Genomic DNA, 23,618 nt, shown 5'->3' on the forward strand with positions numbered 1-23,618 from the left:
TATTTAGTAAATAAAAAAGATCATGTACTTATGTTTGCATTTAAGGTAAAATTTTTTAAAGTTGATTTTTACTTTTCAAAATTTAAAAATCTAATATAACCTCATACATTAACTAATTTTTAAATTTAAACTTACATTTATGTCTATTATAATATTTTTAAATTTTAAAAATTATTTTATTAAATATAATTATTATTATTTGTATTTATTAAAAATTAATTTTAATTTAATTTACTAATGTAATAATTTTTAAAAAATAAAAATTTTACCAAAATAAAGCTTTTAAATCTCTCCTTCTAAGGACTTCGGGTGGAAAACACGAAGGCAGTCAAGTACCGTGTCCAAAAAACATATGTCCGAGCTGGAATTAAAGAGTATTGAGACGTGTACGTGGAAGCACCCAAGTCACCATTTTTCCTCCTTTCTTCTTTCCCATGCCATGTGGTCCATATTTCTCTTGCCTTCCTCTCCACAACCTTCACCTTCCAAACAACATCTATTGCTCTTTGCTGTACATCACACTGTTCCCTCTCCCAACAATTTCTGGTTCTCAAATGGTAACTAGCTAACTAACTAACAATCAATCAAACACACGCACCTGAAATTCAAGAATCATGAGTAGCGCCGCGGCGGCAACAACCGCTAACACTGCTCTCTAAATTTTTTAATGAAAAAAATAAGAGTAAATTAAATTTTTATAATTTAATTTAATTTATCACAAAATAAAATATAAAACACTAAATTTTATATCTTAATTTATTATGTTTTATTTTTAGTATTATTTTATTTTATTTTAATAACAAACATGTGTCAGTAACCAATGAATTATAATTCAAATGATATATAAAAAAAAAAAGTGTCGGTGGGTATATATCCGTTTTTCTCTCTTTACCACAGATTTTTCCTATATATGATGAGTAGGCATGATAGAAATTATAATACAGAATCCAATATTTATCAAGAAATCAAGGATGTCTAGTACCAACACTTCAGTACTTGATTGCTTCAACCCTGATGCAAAATTCAACATGATTGATCGAAACACTGCAAATTTTCATCCTAGTATTTGGAAGGATTATTTCCTTCAATATGCTTCACAATCCATGGTATATATCTCTCTATATTATTATTCATCATGCATGAAAATGCAATAATAATCAATAGCCTTTTATATAATTTCTTGCACGTAGCTATATCTTTTATATGGATGTAATGCAGGAATTTGATGATGAAACGAAGGCACAAATTGAAAAACTGAAGAAAGAAATTGTCAAAATGCTTATTGATGCCTCAAAGCCCATTGAAGAAATAGTTAACTTGATTGATTTAATCTGTCGTTTGGGCATTCGTTATCACTTTGAAAGCGAGATTGAAGAAGTGCTGCAACAAACTCACAACAATTATACCAAAAATGGAGAAATAATAATTGTTGATGATAACCTTCGCTTACTTGCTTTGCTTTTTAGGTTATTAAGGCAACAAGGATATCACGTTTCACCAAGTATACACCTTATTCCTATTCTTTTTAGGTTATTTTTATATTTTGGCTTAAAATAATCTTAGTTTAATTTTTATATAATATAATACATAATATTAGGTTATTTTCATTTTAGTCATTATTAAAGTTTTTGCTTTTTGATTTTGTCTCTGTCCTTTCTTTTTTTGGTTATTTATAGTTAGCAATATTAAAAGGATTTGGATCCTCTAAAGTTTGAATTTCACCTTAAAAAGTAAAGTGTGATCTTCGAATAGTTTCTTTTTCATATTTATTTTTGGTCCTACCTATAAAATCAATAGTGAGAGATTACACTTTATTCTCTAAAATGAAATTCAAACTTTAGAAAATCTAAATCCATATTAAAACATTAGCTTTCTTTCATTATAAATGTTTTTCTAGATGTTCTGTTAATGTGTATGTAACTATATATGTATATATATTTTTATTTAATACTTTATTTATTTTTTCTAATTCAATTTTGCATCACTGATAGTATTTGGACCACAAGAAAATAAATCCACCCAATCATATTCTTTTTTAAATTACTTTTTCATCCTTTTTTACTCATTATTTCTTCTTTCTACCAAAACTACAATTTTATCAACTACTATCAGTCTATCACCCACTATTCACGGTTGGCAATTAACTTTAATTCTAAACCTTAAATCTTAAATTTTAAACCCTAATTCCTAAATGTTATATTCTAAATCCAGAATTCTAAAAGTTAAATTTATTCTATTTAAAATTTTATATTAGATGCTTTAATTATTTTAGTTTTACTTGTTTCTTCTTAGTGTTCATTTCTTTTTACTTGTTGGTTGATTTTTAAATTAGTTGGCTGAATTAATATTGACTTTTTAAACTTTTTCTTAAATAATATGATTGTTCATTGTTGTATGGAACAATATTTAGATGTATTCAACAAATTCAAGGATGATGAGAATGGAAACTTCAGTGAAAAACTTGTGAAGGATGTGGAGGGATTGCTAGAATTGTATGAAGCATGTCATCTTAGAATTCACGGAGAAGAGATATTAGATGAAGCTTATGCATTCACTTCCACTCAACTTGAATCCATTGCAACCCAATTGAAGCCTTCTCTTGCAGCACAAGTGAAGTATAGTTTAAAGCAATCTTTACACCGAGGTTTGCCGAGATTGGAGGCACGCCGTTTTATTTCAATATATGAAGAAGATCCAACCCATAATCACACTCTCCTCACTCTTGCAAAATTAGATTTTAATTTCCTACAAAACTTGCATCGGAAAGAAGTTGGCAACATTTGCAAGTAAGCTCTTCTTTAATTTTTACCACAAAACCATCCTACTTATTCCTACTCCGTTAAATAAGTTTCAAATATAATTCATCATTTTGGTTAAATGTTTATATTGTTCCACAAAAGTTTAAAATGTTTACTTTCGATATATATTGAGAGTTAGACTGTTAGTTTTTTTTTTTTAAATGTTTATGTTACAGTAGGATTGTTGGACTTGTCACTCACCGGATTAATTAACCATATCTTTTATTACGAAAAGTTAGAAATGAGATTCAAATTCGAGATCTCTAGATAAAAATAATAAGGGTCCGTTTGGAAAACACCAAAAAGTTACTTTTTTTTAACTTTTGACTTATAGAAAGTTACATTAATGTGTTTGGTACAATTTTTTAGATAAACTTTTAACTTTTTAAAAAGTTATTTAAGAGCTTTTGAAGAAGATAAAAAATGTGACTTCTCCTATTTTCAAAAGCTATTTTATCACTCTTATTTAATGCACAACTTTAAAACAAGGACTTCTATAATAACTATCCAAACTCAAAATAACTTATTTAAAAGTTATTATTAATAAAAGTCCTTATATTTTAATCTCCTTTTTTAAAAGAACTTATTTAAGAAGTTTAGCCAAACTAAAGCGAAGACTAAGATATTTAAGTTATAGTTTACTGACACCTAATTAATTATACCTTATGCAAGTTGCATCCTGATATGAAAAAATAATTAATTAATAAATTAGTTATTTATGTTTTTATATATAAATATATATTATTATATAATTTATTTTTAATATATATTTTATATTTTAATATATATTCTATTTATATCACTGATTTGATGTTTAATTTTTAATATAAATATAATATAATTAATTTGAATAATTACATTTTGAATTTTGAATTCATCATGCATGAATTTTGGAGGTGATTTTTCAGCTAATTATTAAATAACTAATTTTGATTCTCTCTTAAGTCTTAACCGAATCAATCACATCAATCACTAAATTTATTTATTTAACTAAACACACCATATTATAATTTATAACCTTGTTATTATATTGTTTTCCAAGAATGCTTCTTGTTCTTGTCATTGTTATTGTGTTGTTGTTCTTTAATTTTAGGTGGTGGATGAAGTTTGATGTTGCTGCAAATTTTCCATATGCTCGAGATAGAATTGTGGAATGTTGTAACTGGGTTGTAGAGGTTTATTTTGAGCCCCAATATTTTCAAGCTAGAAAATTATTGACAAAACTGTTGGCTTTTACGTCAATTATTGATGATACATACGATGCTTATGGAACTATAGATGAATTGAAACTTTTCACTGAGGCAATTGAAAGGTTGGTAAGAAATTACACGGTAAAGTACTAAATTGTTATTTACATTTGGGCGTGTTTTGGTCGGTTTAAAGTGTTCTATTTGAATTAAAAAAAAGTTTCATTTAACTTTAATTTAGTCGATCAAAGTTAAATAATTAACGAAATGTCATACATTACAGTATAATAAAAACAAAGAAGATAATTGAAAGAACAAGTACAAGCTCCAGAAGCACAAAATCAACCGTGAATGCATCAATATATTTATTTATCATTCTTTGATAAATAAATGTATTGATGCATCCACAGTTGATTTTGTGCTTTTGGAACTTGTCCTTATTCTTTAAATTATCGACTTTATTCTTGTACTGCCGTAACGTAGGACATTCCGTTAATTATTTAATTTTGACCTCACGATAGGACTAATTTGAAGCTAAATGAAATTTTTTTAGATTCAAATAGGATATTTTAAATTTTAAAAACAAAAATAGAATTACACCCAAACAAACGTAGGAACCAATTTAATACTTTACCCAAAATTATATATAGATAATAGTTGTTGTTATGCTAGGTAGCCAACCTAATATTTTATACTTTAACTTTAAATAAAATTAATTATATTATCAATTTTTCTATTTTCATTAGATTCTCGCTTTTTTCGAGTTTTTTCTCTCTCTCAACTCATGATTTTTGTTATTTTTATCTCTTTCATTTATTAACAGAATTAATTAATTTCATTAGTTTATTATCAATTTAAATTGATTTTGGATTTTCTTCTTTTTATTAATTTCAAAATTCTTAAAAAATCTATTGAGGTTGCAACTCAATCAATTTCAGTTTCCAACCATTTGTACATTTTTCCAAAATTTTTCTAATTTTTTCTTTTAAAGAGTTAAAGTAAAAAACCATCCAACATACTCAACAACCAAAACTTTTATTTCTTCATATCTGAAATTCTTAAGGAAAATATCATGCCTTTTTTAGTTTTAAGATTTGAAATTTAATTTAGAATTAATGGTCAGGAGATTTGTGATATTATTGGTACCAAACTTTCTATGTCGTTTCATTTTAGGTGGGATATTGGCTGTTTGAATGATCTTCCAGAATACATGAAATTAATTTATGAGTCTCTCTTCAATATTTTTGAAGAAGCAGAAAGAGAACTTGAAAAGCAAGGAAGAGCATACTGCATTAAATATGTCATAAAAGAAGTAAGACTCTCTTTTGACCTTTCCACAATATGTTATTTTTTTATTTTAGTTATTTACGATATCTTTTGCATAAGAAGAGATTCGAATCTACAACACTTATTTAAGCGATCGAGTAAACTGATCAATAAACTATCCCAAGTTGATTTTGATAATAGATTACTTGTTTTATTGTTAAACCTATTCAATTTGAAAACAGAGTGCATCCAACATGTTTTGCTAAATTTATGAAATAGATACTATACGGCCGATCAAGTTTATTTCGTTTGAGGTCTTTTATAGCCAAAGTCGAATTAATAATAATTTGAAATTAGATGCAACATTGAATTCAAGAATTGAAATTTGGTTATTTAATTTTTTTTGGATACATTAATAATATATAAAATAAGATTTGAACCTAAAATTTCATATAGCTTTTATATGATACAAATCACACAATTATAAATTGACACATTTCACACTCTAATGGTAAATTAGTCTAAATACTTCATAAAGTTTTGGGCAAATGACATATTTAAATAAATTCAATGAATCTCTTACCCAAATGTGCAAAACAGAAATATGTTACGTGGTTGTGCAAATTCTAATATTATATAAACCGTGGGAGCCAACCACGGTTTACAATTTGAACATAAACCGTGGCTGGCAGGGACGGTTTCTGGAAGAAACAAAATGAGCATAAACCGTGGCTACCAACCACGGATTACCAAGAAAAAATTTAAGGCATAAACCGTGGGTAGCTACCACGGTTTATATGGATATTGGCTTTGAACGTAAAACCCAGTAGGCTCCCACGGTTTACGTTTATAATACTATATATACATAATCCATACTCATCTTCAGCGGATTATGTATATATAGTATTATAAACGTAAACCGTGGGAGCCTACAGGGTTTTACGTTCAAAGCCAATATCCATATAAACCGTGGTAGCTACTCACGGTTTATGCCTTAAATTTTCCCTTGGTAATCCGTGGTTGGTAGCCACGGTTTATGCTCATTTTGTTTCTTCCAGAAACCGTTCCTGCCAGCCACGGTTTATGTTCAAATTGTAAACCGTGGTTGGCTCCCACGGTTTATATAATATTAGAATTTGCACAACTACGTAACATATTTCTGTTTTGTACATTTGGGTAAGGAATTCATTGATTTTATTTAAATATGTCATTTGCCCTAAAGTTCTTTTGTTCCTGTGGTTGGCGTGTATATAAAAATAATTGAATTCATCACATTACAACTCCAAACTTATCTAAAAACTATGGTAATTTGAGTTTGAATGTGAAGTCTAGATGTTTTTAGGTGCAAGAATCTATGTCTTCGTCTAAGTTTTTCGTGAAGAAGTGTGAAGTGGTAATGTAAAGGATTCTAATAGTTAAGTTAGCAAATATTTTAGACCAATTTTTAGTAGATTAGAGTTGAAAAATACTTTAGACGGAAGAGATATTTATATAAACATATAGTGATTACTCCTATATTTAAATATATGGGCTTATTTTGTTATATAATATGTGTTGAATGGCAGTTTCAGGAGACAATCCAGGCCTACATGACTGAGGTCAAATGGTTGAATAACAAGTATATACCAACAATAGCAGAATACATCAAAACATCAGCAATATCATCTGGTTATCCGTTGCTCATAGCAATTTCTTATGTTGGCATGGGAGATATGGCCACAAAAGACATCTTTAAATGGGTAACAAATAAACCCAAAATTGTTACAGCTTCTGGAACTATGTGCAGGATCATGGATGACATTGTCTCTAATGAGGTACTCATCATGTGCAAAAGTTCTTTATTTTGACATTATAATTGAGTTTTCCTTATTATTTAGTCATGTGAAAGTTATATTAAAAGCTAAATCTCATTGAACAGTTTGAACAAAAAAGAGAACATGTTGCCTCAATAATAGAATGCTATATGAGAGATTATGGTGTATCTAAAGAAGAAGCCATTCAAGAATTGCAAAAGAGAGTTACAGATGCTTGGAAGGATATAAATGAGGAATGCTTGAAGCCAACAGAAGTTCCAAGGCCATTTCTAATGAATATCCTCAACATGTCACGATTTATGGATGTGATGTACAAAGATGAAGATTGCTACACTCATGCTGAAGGAAAAATGAAGAAATGCATTCAAGCTTTGCTTGTTGATCCGGTGCCAATCAATAATATGAGGAAGGATATGAAACCTTTTATATATGCCTAAACAAAATCTAACAAAATTGTAAGAGAGTTTTCTTTTTTAATATAAAGTATTTATTTATTTTAGTTTTCAAAAAATTTTGAACTAGATACTTTAATTAGTCTTTAACTAAAATTAATTAACTCATTAGTCTTTAATATTTAACTCTGTACGTCATATTAGTTTTTGGTCCACTTTGTTCTATCAATTTTTAACAGAACTGTCTTGGGTAGTTGTCGCATCAGATATTAAGTGCCACATATACGAAAAAGACAAATTAGTCTCTGAAAAAAATTACAATCAATTTGATCCTTCAAAATATTATTGTCAGATAAATTAATCTCTAAAGTTATTTATTATAAGATAAATCGATCTTAAAAAATATTTATTATTAGAAAAATTATGCTATCACAAATATAAAAAAGATTTTAAGCTAGAATATCTATTTTTTGCTGATCAGAGATAAAATTTAACCCCTCAATAACATAGTCACCTAAGTCATTTTTTACAATAGCTCCGAAAACTTTTTCCAGCTTTTCTTAGTCTATCACTATTTACTATAACATAGACAATCACATAGAAGTGATTAAGACAAAGTACAAGATTAAGAGGGAGAGTGAGGCTAATGCTAAAGAGGTTGGACAATATAATATTAATGGCGTTTCACCAAAAAGTTATGAAGGAACATAGGGAGCCGTCACTAAAATTGGAGCACAGGGAGTAGTAGTTGAGATCGGAACACAGGAAGAGCTCATGACAGTTAGCTACTAGTAACATTGAGCATGTTGAGGCTAGAACGGGAGGACCTCAACCTCAAATTCCTATAACAACCAACAAAGCAGGAAATTCACAAAATGAATGTCTATGGCTTATTTATTGCGTTTGAAATAATGTAAGAGAATGCTTCCAAATCAAAACCTATAATCCAAATCACACTTGTACAAGAGAGTTCTAATCTAGTCTAGTTTATCAGAATTGGGTAACAGTCCAGTTAGAAAAGAGACTTGATATGAGCCCAAGTACCAATCATGACCCAATAGAAAAAACTATGGATGATGAAGGGGTGATTGGGCCGAGTGTCAATTCTGCAACAGAAGAACAAAAGAGAAAGGAGACAGCCAATTTGGATGAAGGACTACGAAGCGTGAAGGAATGTGTAGCAGGAAAATAATGCTTGAGACAATAGCAAAAGATAGTTATGTAACCACCTAGTGGATAGAGTCATATATAACACGAAATGGAGTCACAAAAAGCATGCAGAAAATATCATATATCTTTGAGAAGTCTCCCTTATTCAAAAAGAGAATTATTATTTTATCTTCACCGTTCATATAATTCACACATATTTCTGTTAATTATTTTTATTTAATGTTATTGCTTATTATTGTGATTCTCCGTGTTAGTTGTTGATTCTAGAATTATTTTATTGGTTCATTGCGAAAGAGTACCAAGTAGAGTACTAACTGGTGCTTTTATTGAGAGGCCAACAACTGCAGAATGAACTCGCCTAAATCGGTTGGAGGAACTCACTTTCTCTAATAAGAACAAAGTTGAGATGTTGAGTCGGAGGCTTGTTGAGACTAATGAGCGCATTGTGGAGACATAATACCAGCTTACCACCATCGAAAAAATTCTCCGCGACAATATGAAGTTAAATATTCATGAATTTCTTTTGTTCCTGCGGTTGGCGTGTTCATCCTTACTAAAATAATTGAATTCATCACATCACAGCATTGCAAATGCACTATCATCAATAATGATTTTGTTATATAATACAAGTTGAATGGCAGCTTCAGGAGACAACCCAAGCCTATATGACTGAGGCCAGATGGTTGAATAACAAGTATATACCAATAATAGCAGAGCACTTACAGATATCAACATTAACATTTGGTTATCCATTCCTCATGACAAGTTCTTACATTGGCATGGGAGATACCGCCATAGAAGACATCTTCAAATGGGTAACAAGTAAACCCAAAATTGCTACAGCTTCCACAATTGTTTGCAGGTTCATGAATGACAGTCTCTAGTGAGGTATATTTTATGTGCAATATACAAACACAACATAAAAGTTTAACTACAAAAATTAGTCAACAAATTAGTTATTCGTTTAAAATATAAACTATTTAATATATATATATTTATATAAAAAATAATATTAGAAAGACAATAATCTAAAATTATATTATTTAATTTAATATCTAAACTTTTATATATGTAATATTTATAATTACATTTTATTATATTTAAAATTATCTATTTATTTTCACAATAATTAAGAAATATAAAATAATAATAAAAATTTAAACTATTTTAAACTGATTTTTATTGTCTTCTAAATATTTTGTTATACAACACTATATAGAGCTGATGACTTTTGTGTGCATATTGTATTTTTGAAAATTCAATTCATATTATAACTGATTTTAATAATGAAAATTTTTCTGAATGTTTTTTATTATTCTTTAGTCATGTAAAAATTATTTTAAAAACTAAATCTCATTATATTAAACAGTTTGAACAAGAAAGAGAACATATTGTCCCACTCTTAGAATGTTATATAAGAGAATATGATATATCCAAAGAAGAAGCCATTCAAGAATTGAAAAGGGAGTTACAGATGCTTGGAAGAATATAAATGAGGAATGCCTGAAGCCAACAGAAGTACAAAGATGAAGATTGTTACACTCATGCTAAAGGAAAAATGAAAGAATGCATCGAAGCTTTGCTTGTTGATCCGGTGCCAACAAAATCGGAGGAGAATTTTCTTATTTAAGATATTATCCTTTGAATTATCCAGTTATTTACACTTAGAGATCGTAACTTGTAAGAATAAAATTTGCAACCTTTGCTGGTTATGAAATGCTATAATATAATACTTATATTTTAAAGTGTTAATTGTTGTGTGGTTAGTCTATTATTTATGGACCAAGATCCTCTGCCTCACTAGTCACTAATTTGTCAATAAAATAAAAAAAAAAAGAGCAAATTTAAGATTAAACAGTTTAGTTGTAACGATTTTTTATTTTTTATAAATTCTTAAAAATTATTATCATAAAATAGATTAGTCTCTTTGTTATTTTAAAGAAATTAATTTATCTTATAATATTTTTTAAAAATTTAATTATCTTATAATAAAATTTGTTGAGAATTTATTTATTTATAATCAAAATATGATTGAAGATGAAAAAAAATTAGTCTAATCATTCTTGAAAATTTTTAATGAATAAAATTTATTAAAAATTAAAATTTTTCATCCGAAGGACTAAGATTTAATTTGATAAAATTTTTTGAAAAGATTTTAAAAAGCACAAACTCTTTATTTTTTGTTTAATGAATTAATAAAATTAAAAATATTTTTAAAAGTATTCAAGATAGATTTTTTTTAAAATAATGTATACTTATCAAAATTAAAAATTTAATATAATTTTATATATTAATTAATATTTAAATTTAATTTTTATATTAATATTATTATAATATTTTTAAATTTTAAAAAATATTTTATTATTAATTGTTCTTATTAAAAATTATTTTTAATTTAATTTATTAAACATAAATATTATAACTTTAAAAAATGAAAGCATTATGAAACTAAGCCTCTCCCTCTAAACTCTAAAGTCTAAAGACTTCGGGTGGAAAACACCATATCCAAAAAACATGTCCCAGCTGGAACTAAAGAGTATCGAGACGTGTACGTGGAAGAACCCAAGTCACCATTTTCCCTACTTTCTTCTTTCCCATACCATGTGGTCCATATTTCTCTTACCTTCCTCTCCACAACCTTCACCTTCCAAACAACATCTATTGTTCTTTGCTGTACATCACACTGTTCCCTCTCCCAACAATTTCTGGTTCCCAAACGGTAACTAACTAACTAACAAACAAACACACGCACCTGAAATTCAAGAATCATGAGTAGCGCCGCGGCGGCAACAACCGCTAACACTGCTCTCTACTCAAACACTAGATTCTCTTCGGAGCTTCTAGCACCTTCCATCAACGCCTTCTCCAAAACACATTTCACCACGTGCTCTAATTCTCTGAGATCGAAGAGGAACACTCGGTTGATTCTAGCTCCACGGGCTTCTCCTCCTTCCGATTCCGCCAAGAGCACCGAAGACAGCGGCAAAAGAAAAAGGAGAAAGAAAAGTGACGACGGCAACGGCGGCGACGGCGAAGAAGGCGAGGATGATGATAACAGATTGCAACTTAGCCTTGACGACGTGAATCCGGTGGGACTGGGAAGGAAATCGCGGCAGATTTTCGATGAGGTTTGGAGGAAATTCTCGGGGTTAGGACAGATTTCGAGGACAAGTCGTACGGACGATGAAGAAACCCTGTTCATAAGGGAGGGGCCGATGTGTGAGTTCGTTATTCCCGGTGCACAGAACACTACTGTTCTTGTTGTTGGTGCCACAAGTCGCATAGGCCGCATTGTGGTCCGTAAGCTCATGATCAGAGGTTACCTTGTCAAGGTGCATTGTTTCTCAATCTTTTCCACTTAGACTCATGTTATGTGTATATATTAGGATTGTTGGGAGGTGGAAATTCACCGTGCAGTTGTTTTCGTGTTGATAGTTGAGAATGGTCACGGTTTTTAACTATCCAACTTCACAACTGCATGGAAGTCTGTGTTAGTAATGATGTGAAGTAGGGAGATCATTCAGCACAATGTTTGTTTATACTGTATATGTATTGAAAATTTATACGTGTAATGCTGCCTTACATGGGCATCCAATTATGTCACGCTATGTTAACAAAAATAACTACCCATGTTCATTAAAAAATAAGTGTGATTGGATGACTATGTAAAATGTCGGTGCATCAAGATTATATATATATAGTTAATGCTCACTTTGGTCCCGGTAGGAATACTCTTCAGTCATTTTGGTCTATGTAGCCTTTGATGGGTCAAAATAGTCTCTGTATCTAGCAACATGAGTCAAATTAGTCTTTTGAAGGTCTCTCAAGGACTAATGTAACTCACTAACTCATGTTAAGAGACTAATTTGACTTATATTTGTTATTTATGGAACTATGTTGATATATCGAAAGCTATATGGGTAAGATGACTTAGGTGTGTTCCTACAAGAACCAAAGTGAGCATTAACCTGGAATGTATATTTGACCACATGAGATGAGTCCCACACACCTGTGGAATGGTAAAAAAGGTGTGTTGGCTTGGTGTGGATGACAAAGGTGAGCACATATAATATATCTCTAATACAATCTGCTATCTAATGTTATCCATTACATTCAGTGAGTGCTAGTAATGTATGATATATGTATTGAGTCAAAACGAACAAACAGATAACAGGTGGCAATGCTTGTGTTTGTATACATGTGTATAATATGAGGGCAAAACAAGGAAAATGTGGATCAATATCTATAAAATCACACACTCGTGTGGAAGATCATTGCTGATAATTGCTTTAGATCTTGTCCAGCATAAATTGGTCTACTTTAATTCGATTTGGCCTATTTTTTGGTCTTGCTCTGCTTCATAACTTCAGTTAATTCTTTTTCCGCATTAAAGGCTTTGGTAAGGAAAGCAGATCAGGAGGTAGTGGACATGCTCCCAAGGTCGGTCGAGATAGTGATTGGGGATGTTGGCGATCCGGCAACCCTCAAGGCTGCTGTAGAAGGCTGTAATAAAATAATCTATTGTGCTACTGCCCGCTCTACCATTACAGGTGATCTCTTCAGAGTTGATCATCTAGGAGTTTATAATCTCTGTAAAGCATTTCAGGTGTGACTCAATTCCTTAAAATCTCTTCCCTTATGCCGAGGTGTTGCCTGTATGCATGCATGTCTTCTCTACTGTGGTTTATTTATCAGTGCTTATGTTTGATTTTCAGGATTACAACAATAAATTGGCCCAGTTGCGTGCTGGTAAAAGCAGTAAAAGCAAGCTTGTGATTACCAAATTCAAATCTCCTTCTTCATTGGATGGATGGGAAGTTCGACAAGGAACTTACTTCCAGGATGTAGTTGCCACAAAATATGATGGAGGGATGGATGCTAAGTTTGAGTTCACTGAGAATGGAGAGGCTGTTTTCTCAGGTATGGTGGATCTTAATGAATAATTTTAGCTGGGATTTTTGGCTGCATTGCTTACAAGAGAAGATTCATATGCTACTACTTTTAGTGTAAACAGGGATTCCAAAAATTCTCCTTTGAGTTTTGACCCTATATATTCTTTTGTTGTTACTTTTAGGGTATGTCTTCACTAGAGGAGGGTTTGTGGAACTGTCCAAAAAGCTTTCTCTACCTCTAGGTTCCACTCTTGACAGGTACTGGACACCGAATAAATAATTATTTTGTTTTGTGTTTCTGAAGATATAAACTTATACCTTGATTTATGTATAATGAGTCAAAATCTGTCATGATGTTAGATATGAGGGTCTGGTTCTTTCTGTTGGTGGAAATGGAAGATCCTATGTATTAATTCTCGAGGCTGGTCCATTGGCGGACCCAAGTCAGAGCAAGTTATATTTTGCAAGAATTAGTACAAAAGTGGGATTTTGTAGGGTAACAATCATTCCCTTCTAATGAAGTTATGGTCCATTGATTCTACATTTTTTATTAACCTGCTTTGAATTCTAAGTCATGATAGGTAAAGTTATAGCTTTTGTTTACTATCTTTATTTATGTGGCAGGTTAGAGTACCATTTTCATCATTCCGGCCTGTGCAGCCAGACGATCCACCATTGGACCCTTTCCTTATACATACATTGACTATACGCTTTGAGCCTAGAAGACAGGTTTCCTTTTGGCAAGAGCAATTTTAATTTACACATGTTGACTGCATCTTTTCATGTAGATAGATTTACAATCCCTTTCTTGTGCATATATTATGATCCCTTCTCTTGTACTTACACTGACAAATCACAATCTAGTTCATTACATTATTGGACAACAAGCATGATATTGTCCCAAAACTAAATAAATTCTACAACCTTTTTCTATAGATGAAGAAATTTTTTAGACAAAGAAGAAAATACAAAGATTTTTTGGATGGTGTTAAGATTGTTACTTTGCGAACCTAATTCTCTCCCCAAAAGCTAGAAGCTAGTTTAGAGAAAGACTAATGCTGTGAGAAACCACAAGGCAACAAACAAGAGAAATGAAGAAAGCTTCTAGCTTTCCCTCCTTTCTTTTTTAATTATATTTTATTCCGGGTCTGTCTTTTTCCCATGTTAATTTTTGTTTGTTCAAAGTAGGTAATATTTTCACCCATTGCTCATTTTATATTCATTATTGTTTCAGAAGCCTGTCGAAGTAAATGCTGAAACGAAACAGGATTTGAGAAGTTTTAAGCTTATATTGGAATATATAAAAGCCTTGCCTGTAAGTGTTGCACTACTGTTTACTCTTCATTATATAGCATGAACAATAATGCTGATCTGCATGCATGTCTAATGTTCAATGTATGCTAATTGTAAAGCTTGTTTATTTGTAGATTCCGATGGTAGAGCTTATTCGTATTATTTATTACTTCTTGCTTGAGATGAATGAACAGGATAAATGATGTCCAAATTTCTTTTTCTTGTTATGTTTGTGGGCAAGGATGCCAGCAACAGTATGGGTCTTAGTCTTAGCAGTTAATGTTATCAAAGCCTCGAATTTTCTGTCTTTCGCAATATGGAACTTTTGTATGGTGCTCTCAAAAATTCACTTCTCTCTTACACTCTCGCCCTCACTGGCATGAGTACACATGCGCCCAATTGTATGTTTCACATTAGTTGCATGAGTTTATACTGATCCTAATCAAATAATTGTTCTGTGCATGGTATCATGCTATTGTCTGTTGTCATGTTAGCTATGTGAAAAATTCTTGCACAGCATAAATGTCATTGTTTCCAAGCAGAAAAACCAGCAAGCTGAATGTGCTTAATAAGGCATCTTGATGATATATATTCTGCATTAACAATGATTATTCCTTTTTGTGTGGTGTTAATCTTTTGTTTGTGTTACACTGCAGACTGGGCAAGAAACCGATTTTGTTCTAGTTTCATGTTCGGGATTAGGAATTGAACCTTCTAGACGGGAGCAGGTTCTTAAAGCCAAGAGGGTTAGCTCCATACCTTGAGTATTTGTTGGGATTTATTTGAGAGTTTCCTCTTCTCTATGTATATTTTACTTATTTAGTTATATATCCTGGGTGAGGACTTATACCTGATTATGGAGCACTATTGAATGTGTCCAGGCAGGGGAAGACTCCTTAAGAAGATCCGGTCTTGGATACACAATAGTTCGTCCTGGACCCCTCGAGGTGAACTCTGTTGCAAATTGGAGGATATAGTTGTTAAGATTAACAAATGGCTTCTGGGTTTCTAGCATATGATTAATGTGTATCATTGGAAACACTAGTGTCTTAGGAATTAGAACTGAAGTTAGGTAAAGAAACAAATTGAAATTAAAGAATTGAAGACGAAATGGTCTATTTACAGGCATTTAAACAAAAAGTGTAATGTTGAAAGATGTTCAGCGTATTCATTCAGTTTGTAGAGTCATAAACATAGTTTTGTGTTCTGTTCTTGTTCTCTAACATTCAGATTCTCCGACAGGAGGAGCCTGGTGGGCAGCGTGCTCTAATATTTGACCAAGGAAATAGAATATCTCAGGTCTCTGTATTCTATTAATATCAGATACAAGTATTTTTCTCAGTTTATTTTTCGTTTCCAATGCATAAGCCTAAACCTTTTCCAATGCATATCCAGGGCATCAGCTGCGCCGATGTGGCTGATATATGTGTGAAAGCACTACACGATTCATCAGCTAGAAACAAAAGTTTTGATGTGAGTATAACACTATATGCTAAAAAGAATAAGAATAGGCTTAAGCCCAAAGAAACTAAACTGAAGTCTTAACCTTGCCTAGGTTTGTTATGAGTATGTTGCTGAGCAAGGGAAGGAGCTGTATGAGCTGGTAAGTGAACAATGGTTTAATATCATGTGTGTTGGAAAGAAATATAATGAGAGAGAAAAAAAAGTACTTCTTTATGATCTGGTATGCATTCATGCAAACTCATCCCTTTTTTTTTGTGTTTGCTTAGGTTGCACACTTGCCTGACAAAGCAAATAACTATCTCACTCCAGCACTTTCTGTCTTGGAGAAGAATACCTAAGCACCTCCAGTTGAATACAAAATACTTTAGGTTATGTTTTGCTGGGGGTAAAGAGTGGATTGAAAATCTTTGTGGACGAGTTCTACGTGTAATTTTATAAGTTACACTCTCATTCATGAACATTGTTATACCATTTTAACTCCCCCAACCAAACATAGCGTGAAAGCTAGTTTTTAATGTATATGTGTATGTTCATATTCTACCCAAAATTTAATTTTTTTTTTCCCTATATTCAATAGATGAAATGCATTATGCAAACAAAAGCAAGGATATGTAGAGCCTTGTTTGATAAGATGTACAGACTGAGTTCTTGGATCATTGGATGTAATTCTTGTAACAGCTTCTGAAGTAAAAGGAAAAATGAAAACTGTGAAAACCTTGCTAAAAGGCATTCCGTCTCGATTATTGTTGCTTAACCCTTTTTAATAATATAATCTCTTGAATGAGCACTAGGATCACGAACAAATGGAAGTAAGAGAGGGCTATGCTAGAGGATAAGCTTGTGAATTCTGATTGTCTTGTTATCGGATCACTGCCGAGTAATGGGTTGCATAATAATTGGACAGTTCTAAACCAAACTGAAATTCAGCTTGTCACATGATCTGATGGCTTCTCGTGTGATTTTTACATGGAATATAGTTGTGGACATATAATTCCCATTTTCGTTAACTTCCCTGGTTAGTTTTCATGGCACAGAGAGAGCCAGAGAGGCTTCACCACAACACTTGTGGAGGACATGCATTCATGATGGTTGTGGACTTGTGCCTCTTGAAAAAGCCACACTAGATTTTAGAAAAAAAAAAAGAAGAAGAATAAGTGTTGATTGAAACAAATAAAGTTACTTCAGGAATTTGATATTAAGATGAGATCAAGCTTGAATGAGGAGTAAAGTGATTGCTATAAAATTAAGATAGTAAAACTTATATATAATAGAAGTTATAATTTTAATGGCCATTAATAATTCACTTTATAATCTTATCATTTTTCGCAGTTTAGAAGATTGTGCATTTTGACACATGCATATAAGACGGAATATTTATTAGATAAAAAAAAAAGGTGAAAACCCAATTGAAGCCGACTTCACGTAAAGTTGATATCTAAAAGCCGTTAAATGAAAATTTAGTCAAATCAGTCAAATCATCTAACGGTTCTCAAGTATCAAGAAGTCGACTGCACCCGAGTTTTCACGTTAACAGGATGCTAAACGAAATTAGATTAAAAAAAAGAACAATGGGTTGAAAACTTGAAATATGATTTCTCTTTTTAATATTCACGTTGAAATATGCAGGAACTAGAGAAGTAGTGGAACATTTTAGAACGAAAAAAAAAAACATGGTAATTTAATATAAGAAATTGTGGGGATAGAATAGGGAAGAAATTTTGGCAAGAAAAGATAGATAATGCAAATTTATGGCCCAAGTTTATCGCCCCACTCTGCTTGTAGTTCCTCTTTGCCTTTCCTACGAAGAAGAAGCACCGCCATCAGCTGCAACTGTTCGAAGAAGAATAGTAGTAGCAGTGTCCAAAGCAGTAGAATCGTCAGTTCTCCCCTGACGAGCGGAGCACTCATCGGATTCCTAACGGCTTCGGCAGTTATGGCTTCTGTGGCAATGGCGGCAGTTGACGCGATTGGCGAACCGGCGGAGACTCTGTCGAACATACCGCAGACACTTTCCGGTGAGTGCGCGGCGGAGAAAGACTGCAAGAGAGGGAGGATACAGAGACCCAAGTCAAGGAAAGCGGAATCTTGCACAATTAAGTGCGTCACAACTTGCATTCGTGGTGGTGACGGTTCTCCGGGAGAAGGCCCTCTTAACGTTCGAAGGTATATCACCAAATCAAATTTTTCCTTTTGATGAACATTTTACCCGAAGGATAGCTAACATGTTAGACACGTATTATATTAAATAATTTTATCAAATTATTAAGTGAATTTAATTTTGATGTACTGTAAGTTAATATTACATCATAAGAAAATAATTATTTTTTACATTGACTGCGTTTAAAAAATGGATGTAATTGAATTGTGTAAAACTATACTTTTAGTTCATCAAAATTAAACTTTTGTCACTAGAAAATAGAAATGGTTTAACCAATTAGCATGTATTAACATGTTGAGTGGTTAACTTCCTATTATAATTCTATAATCAAGGAATCAAGTTGGGTTGATTTAGTGTTTAGCTCACTAGTTTGTTTAATCAAGTGTTGGGGTTCAAATTCCACCTTATGCATGTAGTAATTCATTAGCCAGCTACAACCTTTAAATGAAGTTCTGATCCGTAACGAATTAGTCATTGACCTACCAAATTGAAGAATATCGTGAGAAACAAAAAAAAATCTATAATCAAGAATGATTGGTGTACCAAATAAGTAATAACAGCTCAATGTTTTGGTATTGATCTAAAGATATAGCAAAAAGTGATGAAATAGTTTCACTTGAATCTTGAGATTAATTTCTTAATTCTTTCCATCAAGAAAAATATAAAGATAAAATGTTAAGATCTCTCTCTCTCTCTCTTTTTGAGCCAATATTGATTATAGTGGTTTAAATACTATTTGAAATTTGAATGTTTCAGGCCTCTGGTTGTTTTCAAGCAAGGTTTTCGAACTCGTCAATACTGGTAAATGAATTCAACTACTATCTATACATATGCTATGAATTGTGTCAACTAGTGCCGGCTAAACCACTAGGATCAATGGAATACAATACTGAAGGTTTTGAGCAGTTTAAACTTCATTACTGACAATGTAACACACAAAGTTAGAGCCATCTTTATGTTCCAAAATTAAGAGGAGTTACAAGCTAAGTTTGATGATTGATCCTTGCTGACACATTAGCATAATGTTAAACAGAATTTGTCTTTCGGATGCTACAAAGCAATGATCAATCTTTAATAGATTATTTTCTTAGCAACTTAGATTTTCGAGAACCTATATTGAAGTTAGAATGGTCTTTACGCTTTTTTATTGCTTAAAAGTTAAAACAGTTTCTAACGTTTTTAAATTAGTCCTTAAATTTTTTATTTTCAATAATACCCTCATTCTTCTCTTATAATTAGGACTATTTTGAAAAAAAAAAAAAGTTAAAGATTCTCTTGATTGTAAATTCAAACGTTAGTGACTAAAATAATACCGATTTACTCTTTAACTTTTACAATTAATATCTTTACTTAGAACCTTACATAGACACTCCAATTATTCAACTAATTAGTTCATGTGTTTTCCTATGCAGTCTGGTGGAATGTTCGGACATTTGTAATTTGATAGGTGATGCTGATGATGGACCTTAAATTTCTATACTTTCTATATTATTCAAATTAATTTTCTTAAAGAAAACAGGCTGACCTCTAAAAATAGTTGAGTTTCTTAATCGTCGTAATTATATTTACCTATTCATGTTAATGTATGAAAGAATAGTTATCAAAAGCTGGTATCTCTATAAGGACATCATGCCACCTTTTGTTTTTGGGGTGAGGGAGAAGAATAAAGAACAAAAAAAATTGGTACCTTTCAAATTCGTTGGCCAGTGTAGAGGTGTGTGTATAAACTCATCTGAGTTTGGTCTAAAACTCTAAATATTTTCCCTCCTTGTTCTGTTATTGTTAGGGTAATTCTGACTTTTTTTCGTTGTAATTAAGTAATTATTGTTTGTTGACTCCTTTTTAATTGTAAAATTAGTATTTTCCTATTTGGCTTACTTAAAACATCACTAGTGTCTTTATGTGAGGATGTTTCTTTTATCTCATTTGAGTAACAAATAACAATTAGGAGGTAGGAGGTTTTCATTACAACTTCATATTCTAAATTCGGTCTAATTTGTTATGTTTAGAATTTTTTTTTTTTTGCAAATGAGTTTTTGTAGCAAACTGCATTGAGATTTGTTTTGATAGTTTTTTTAATAATGAAAATATATAGTCTTTATTTGGATCCTTAATTTTAAAATGACTATTCACACAAAAATATTTTTATGTAAAGATGATAGTTGAATTATTAACACATATTATATTTAGTTAAATATAATAAATTATTTATTAATTTTTTTGTTATTATTTTAATATGAAGACATCTTTATGGGAATAATTATTTAATTTTAATAATCAAATATCCTAATTTATGCTAACGATAACCCCATTGATGGTCTCAGAGTTAGAAGATTTCGAATTGGATTAAGAATTTAAGATTAAAGGGATATAACGTAGATAAGTAAATTACTATATATATTTAAGAATTTACTATCAATTGCAACTCCAACAAAATTACTCTTGTCAGAGAGAACTATTGTGGTTAAGAATTTATTTTCAATTTCAAATATCCAATGAGATTGTTCTTGTTACAAACTACAAAGGATGTAGTTACAAATATTCTAATAATACTCTGGACAACTGAGACTCTAGGATACTATATATAGTTAATATTTAAATTGGTCTTTGAAATTATATTTATATTTTAATCTAATCATCAAAATTTTGATTTACTTAATTTGGTTCTCTAATATTTGTGATTTATATTAGTCTTTTACATTATTTTTATTACAGAACTGTTATTGATGTGCTGATAGTAATCTCGTTAAATTTCTTAGCAGCTATCTGAAATGATAATTGAATTAAAGCTTTTTTTACTTCAATTTGCTTCTTACGAAATATTTAAAATCCTAATCCCATTTCATTTAAAGATTTTAAAGGCTTTTTTAAGAGTAAATTAAGAGGAAAAATTTAAATTATCACATCAAATAACTGTTACAGAATTTAGTGTGATAGCTGTCAATCTTTATAATTATCTATGACAAAAATAAGATCGAATATTAAGTTGTTGAGACCAAATTTGATAAATCGAAACTCTAAAATCTATTAAGGCACGAGTTTAATTTTAAAAATTAATTTAAATATTAATTCATAATTTATAAGAGTATGTTTGGGTATTTTCTTTTTTTTATTCGAAAAAAATCTATCTTGTAATCAACTAAAATATTTGAAATAATAATTAAAAATTATTATTATTATTATTATTATTATTATTATTATTATTATTATTATTATTATTATTATTATTTTATTACATTAACCATGTAAAATAATTTTTATTATTAGAATATACAATTATAATATTTTCATAATGTCGACTATTAGTATAATGACTAATTAATTACAATCAATTTTCAAGTAATGATAATTTACATGGTCTTTTTTTTTCTCTCACTAATAATGAACATTGCTGGAATATATGATGTATCTTATAAAAAAAATAGTAAGACGTCTCAAGTTTTAACCTCTCGAAACTCGAATGTTAAGGACCTTATAATAACAATTAACAAGCCAAATCTACAAAAATAAACAAAGAAAAGATAGCCGAATGAATGATATTCAACTGAAAAAGAGAGAGGAAACAAAACAAAGCAGAAGAGAATAGAACAACTCTAAATAAAACAGGGTAGTACAAATATATGACGGGAGAAGGGGTTCGTAATTTGTACTACATGTACTACAATGAACAACCCCCACACACATCCAACAAAGTACTATACTATGGCAAAATTGCAATATTAAACATTTGAGTATGCTCATAATTCATTTTAAATTACCATAAAAACCTCTTAAATTAGTAATTTATTAATTTTTAGTATTTTTATTTTTAATAAATAAATTTTATTAATTTATATGTACAAATTTTAAAAAATATTTATAAATTCTAATAAATATAAATATAAATTATTATTGATCAATTACTGATAAAAATAATAATATTTACTGATTATATAATATTGTTTTAAATTATATTCAAAAGTCGAAACAGATCTTTTTCTTCAGTGGGATATTTCAAACGTATCTTTATTACGAGACGAATGTTTATAATTAATAATAACTACGTATATACACATGTTAAAACAATTATTTGATCAATTTTTGGATTTTCACATAGAGAAGCAACTCTCTTTGTTGTTGCTTCTTAGTTTAGTTTTGTCCACCAAGAGCGGTGGCGCCGTCTTTGATTGGGAACCAACAGCCTCGTACCTCCGCCGTGCCGCTGGCCTCGGAAGATTTTCCGGCACAATGGTTTCCAGCGAGCTGCCGTGCCAAGGCGGGCATGCCCTTTTTTCACTCCATTTGCTGCCGCTGCCCAGCGAAGAAACTAAGGATGAGTTATTTGATGTCACACTACTACTCTTCATGATCTCCTCAGCAAAAGCTTTTTCATGACCCAATGAAGAATTATTGATGATCAATTCCAACCCTATTATTGTCACTCCCACCATAACATGTCTCTTCCAATTTCCTTCAATTTTCACCCTTTATATTATATTACAAGAAGGAAATTATATTATTATATATTTGTATATATGAATTGAAGTGTATAGTATAGATATGAATATATTAATTAAAAACTTACAATGAAACTTGAGGTGGCTTTATGGGGATTAGAGAGGCATTTGGAGCTTGGTTTGAAGTTGGAATGGGAAGGTTGAGGAAACAACTCGTTCTCATATTTTATGAATTTGAAGATTCAAGATTCAATCAATTCCTTCCTTTGATCCCTTTCTTGTTTTTTTTATTGGGTGTTGTGTTCTATCAAGTCTCAATTAATATAACTTAAACAGAAAGGTGCCTATATATGTACATATATAGTATACGAGGAAGATGAAATAAATATCTTATATCTTATAAATCGGTAAATAGAAAATTAAAAAAATAATAAAGAAAAAAAAGGTGCATGGATGTTAGTCAAATCATCACGGCAACTTTTGACGAAGGAGAAATATCTGTCGTATTTATTTTCCGTGAAAAATATTATAACAACTTATTTATTATTCATCAAATATTGAATGTAATTTTAATAAGATTCATACTGCTTTATTCAATATTAAATGATAAATTATATAAAAATAAATAAGGTGATCACTTATATAATTATATAAAAATATTTTTATATATGAATAATTAATTATGTGATGTATACACTAAAATTCAACCATTAAATAAATTAAATTTATATAAATAAATTAAATAATA

The 23,618-nt window shown here is 30.6% G+C and overlaps 4 protein-coding genes across 4 annotated transcripts; 3 read left to right on the forward strand and 1 right to left on the reverse strand.

Annotated features, from left to right (window-relative positions):
* The first annotated feature begins 500 nt into the window (after window positions 1-500).
* Window positions 501-7,665, forward strand: LOC130946419 (probable terpene synthase 2). Its single transcript, XM_057875166.1, has 8 exons — window positions 501-557; window positions 945-1,106; window positions 1,219-1,501; window positions 2,411-2,786; window positions 3,892-4,110; window positions 5,159-5,297; window positions 6,817-7,065; window positions 7,170-7,665. The coding sequence occupies exons 1-8, from the start codon at window positions 555-557 to the stop codon at window positions 7,500-7,502; spliced, it is 1,764 nt and encodes a 587-aa protein (XP_057731149.1). The 5' UTR covers window positions 501-554; the 3' UTR covers window positions 7,503-7,665.
* A 3,544-nt stretch (window positions 7,666-11,209) lies between these two features.
* On the forward strand, window positions 11,210-17,030 carry LOC130943350 (protein HIGH CHLOROPHYLL FLUORESCENCE PHENOTYPE 173, chloroplastic). The gene is made up of 13 exons (XM_057871191.1): window positions 11,210-11,959; window positions 13,021-13,233; window positions 13,343-13,547; window positions 13,702-13,777; window positions 13,880-14,015; window positions 14,144-14,248; window positions 14,754-14,834; window positions 15,469-15,558; window positions 15,694-15,759; window positions 16,055-16,111; window positions 16,208-16,285; window positions 16,368-16,415; window positions 16,543-17,030. The coding sequence occupies exons 1-13, from the start codon at window positions 11,396-11,398 to the stop codon at window positions 16,612-16,614; spliced, it is 1,791 nt and encodes a 596-aa protein (XP_057727174.1). The 5' UTR covers window positions 11,210-11,395; the 3' UTR covers window positions 16,615-17,030.
* Window positions 17,031-17,860: 830 nt separating this feature from the next.
* On the forward strand, window positions 17,861-20,359 carry LOC130946464 (uncharacterized). Its single transcript, XM_057875221.1, has 3 exons — window positions 17,861-18,439; window positions 19,191-19,235; window positions 19,847-20,359. The coding sequence occupies exons 1-3, from the start codon at window positions 18,015-18,017 to the stop codon at window positions 19,902-19,904; spliced, it is 528 nt and encodes a 175-aa protein (XP_057731204.1). The 5' UTR covers window positions 17,861-18,014; the 3' UTR covers window positions 19,905-20,359.
* A 2,064-nt stretch (window positions 20,360-22,423) lies between these two features.
* Window positions 22,424-23,251, reverse strand: LOC130943792 (protein CHLOROPLAST VESICULATION). The gene is made up of 2 exons (XM_057871813.1): window positions 22,999-23,251; window positions 22,424-22,898 (listed from the first exon to the last, which is right to left on the reverse strand). Exons 1-2 carry the CDS (start codon window positions 23,091-23,093, stop codon window positions 22,523-22,525), a joined length of 471 nt encoding a protein of 156 aa, XP_057727796.1. The 5' UTR covers window positions 23,094-23,251; the 3' UTR covers window positions 22,424-22,522.
* Between the last annotated feature and the right edge of the window lie 367 nt (window positions 23,252-23,618).

This window comes from Arachis stenosperma, chromosome 8, assembly GCF_014773155.1.
Source record: "Arachis stenosperma cultivar V10309 chromosome 8, arast.V10309.gnm1.PFL2, whole genome shotgun sequence".
NCBI classification, from domain to species: domain Eukaryota; kingdom Viridiplantae; phylum Streptophyta; class Magnoliopsida; order Fabales; family Fabaceae; genus Arachis; species Arachis stenosperma.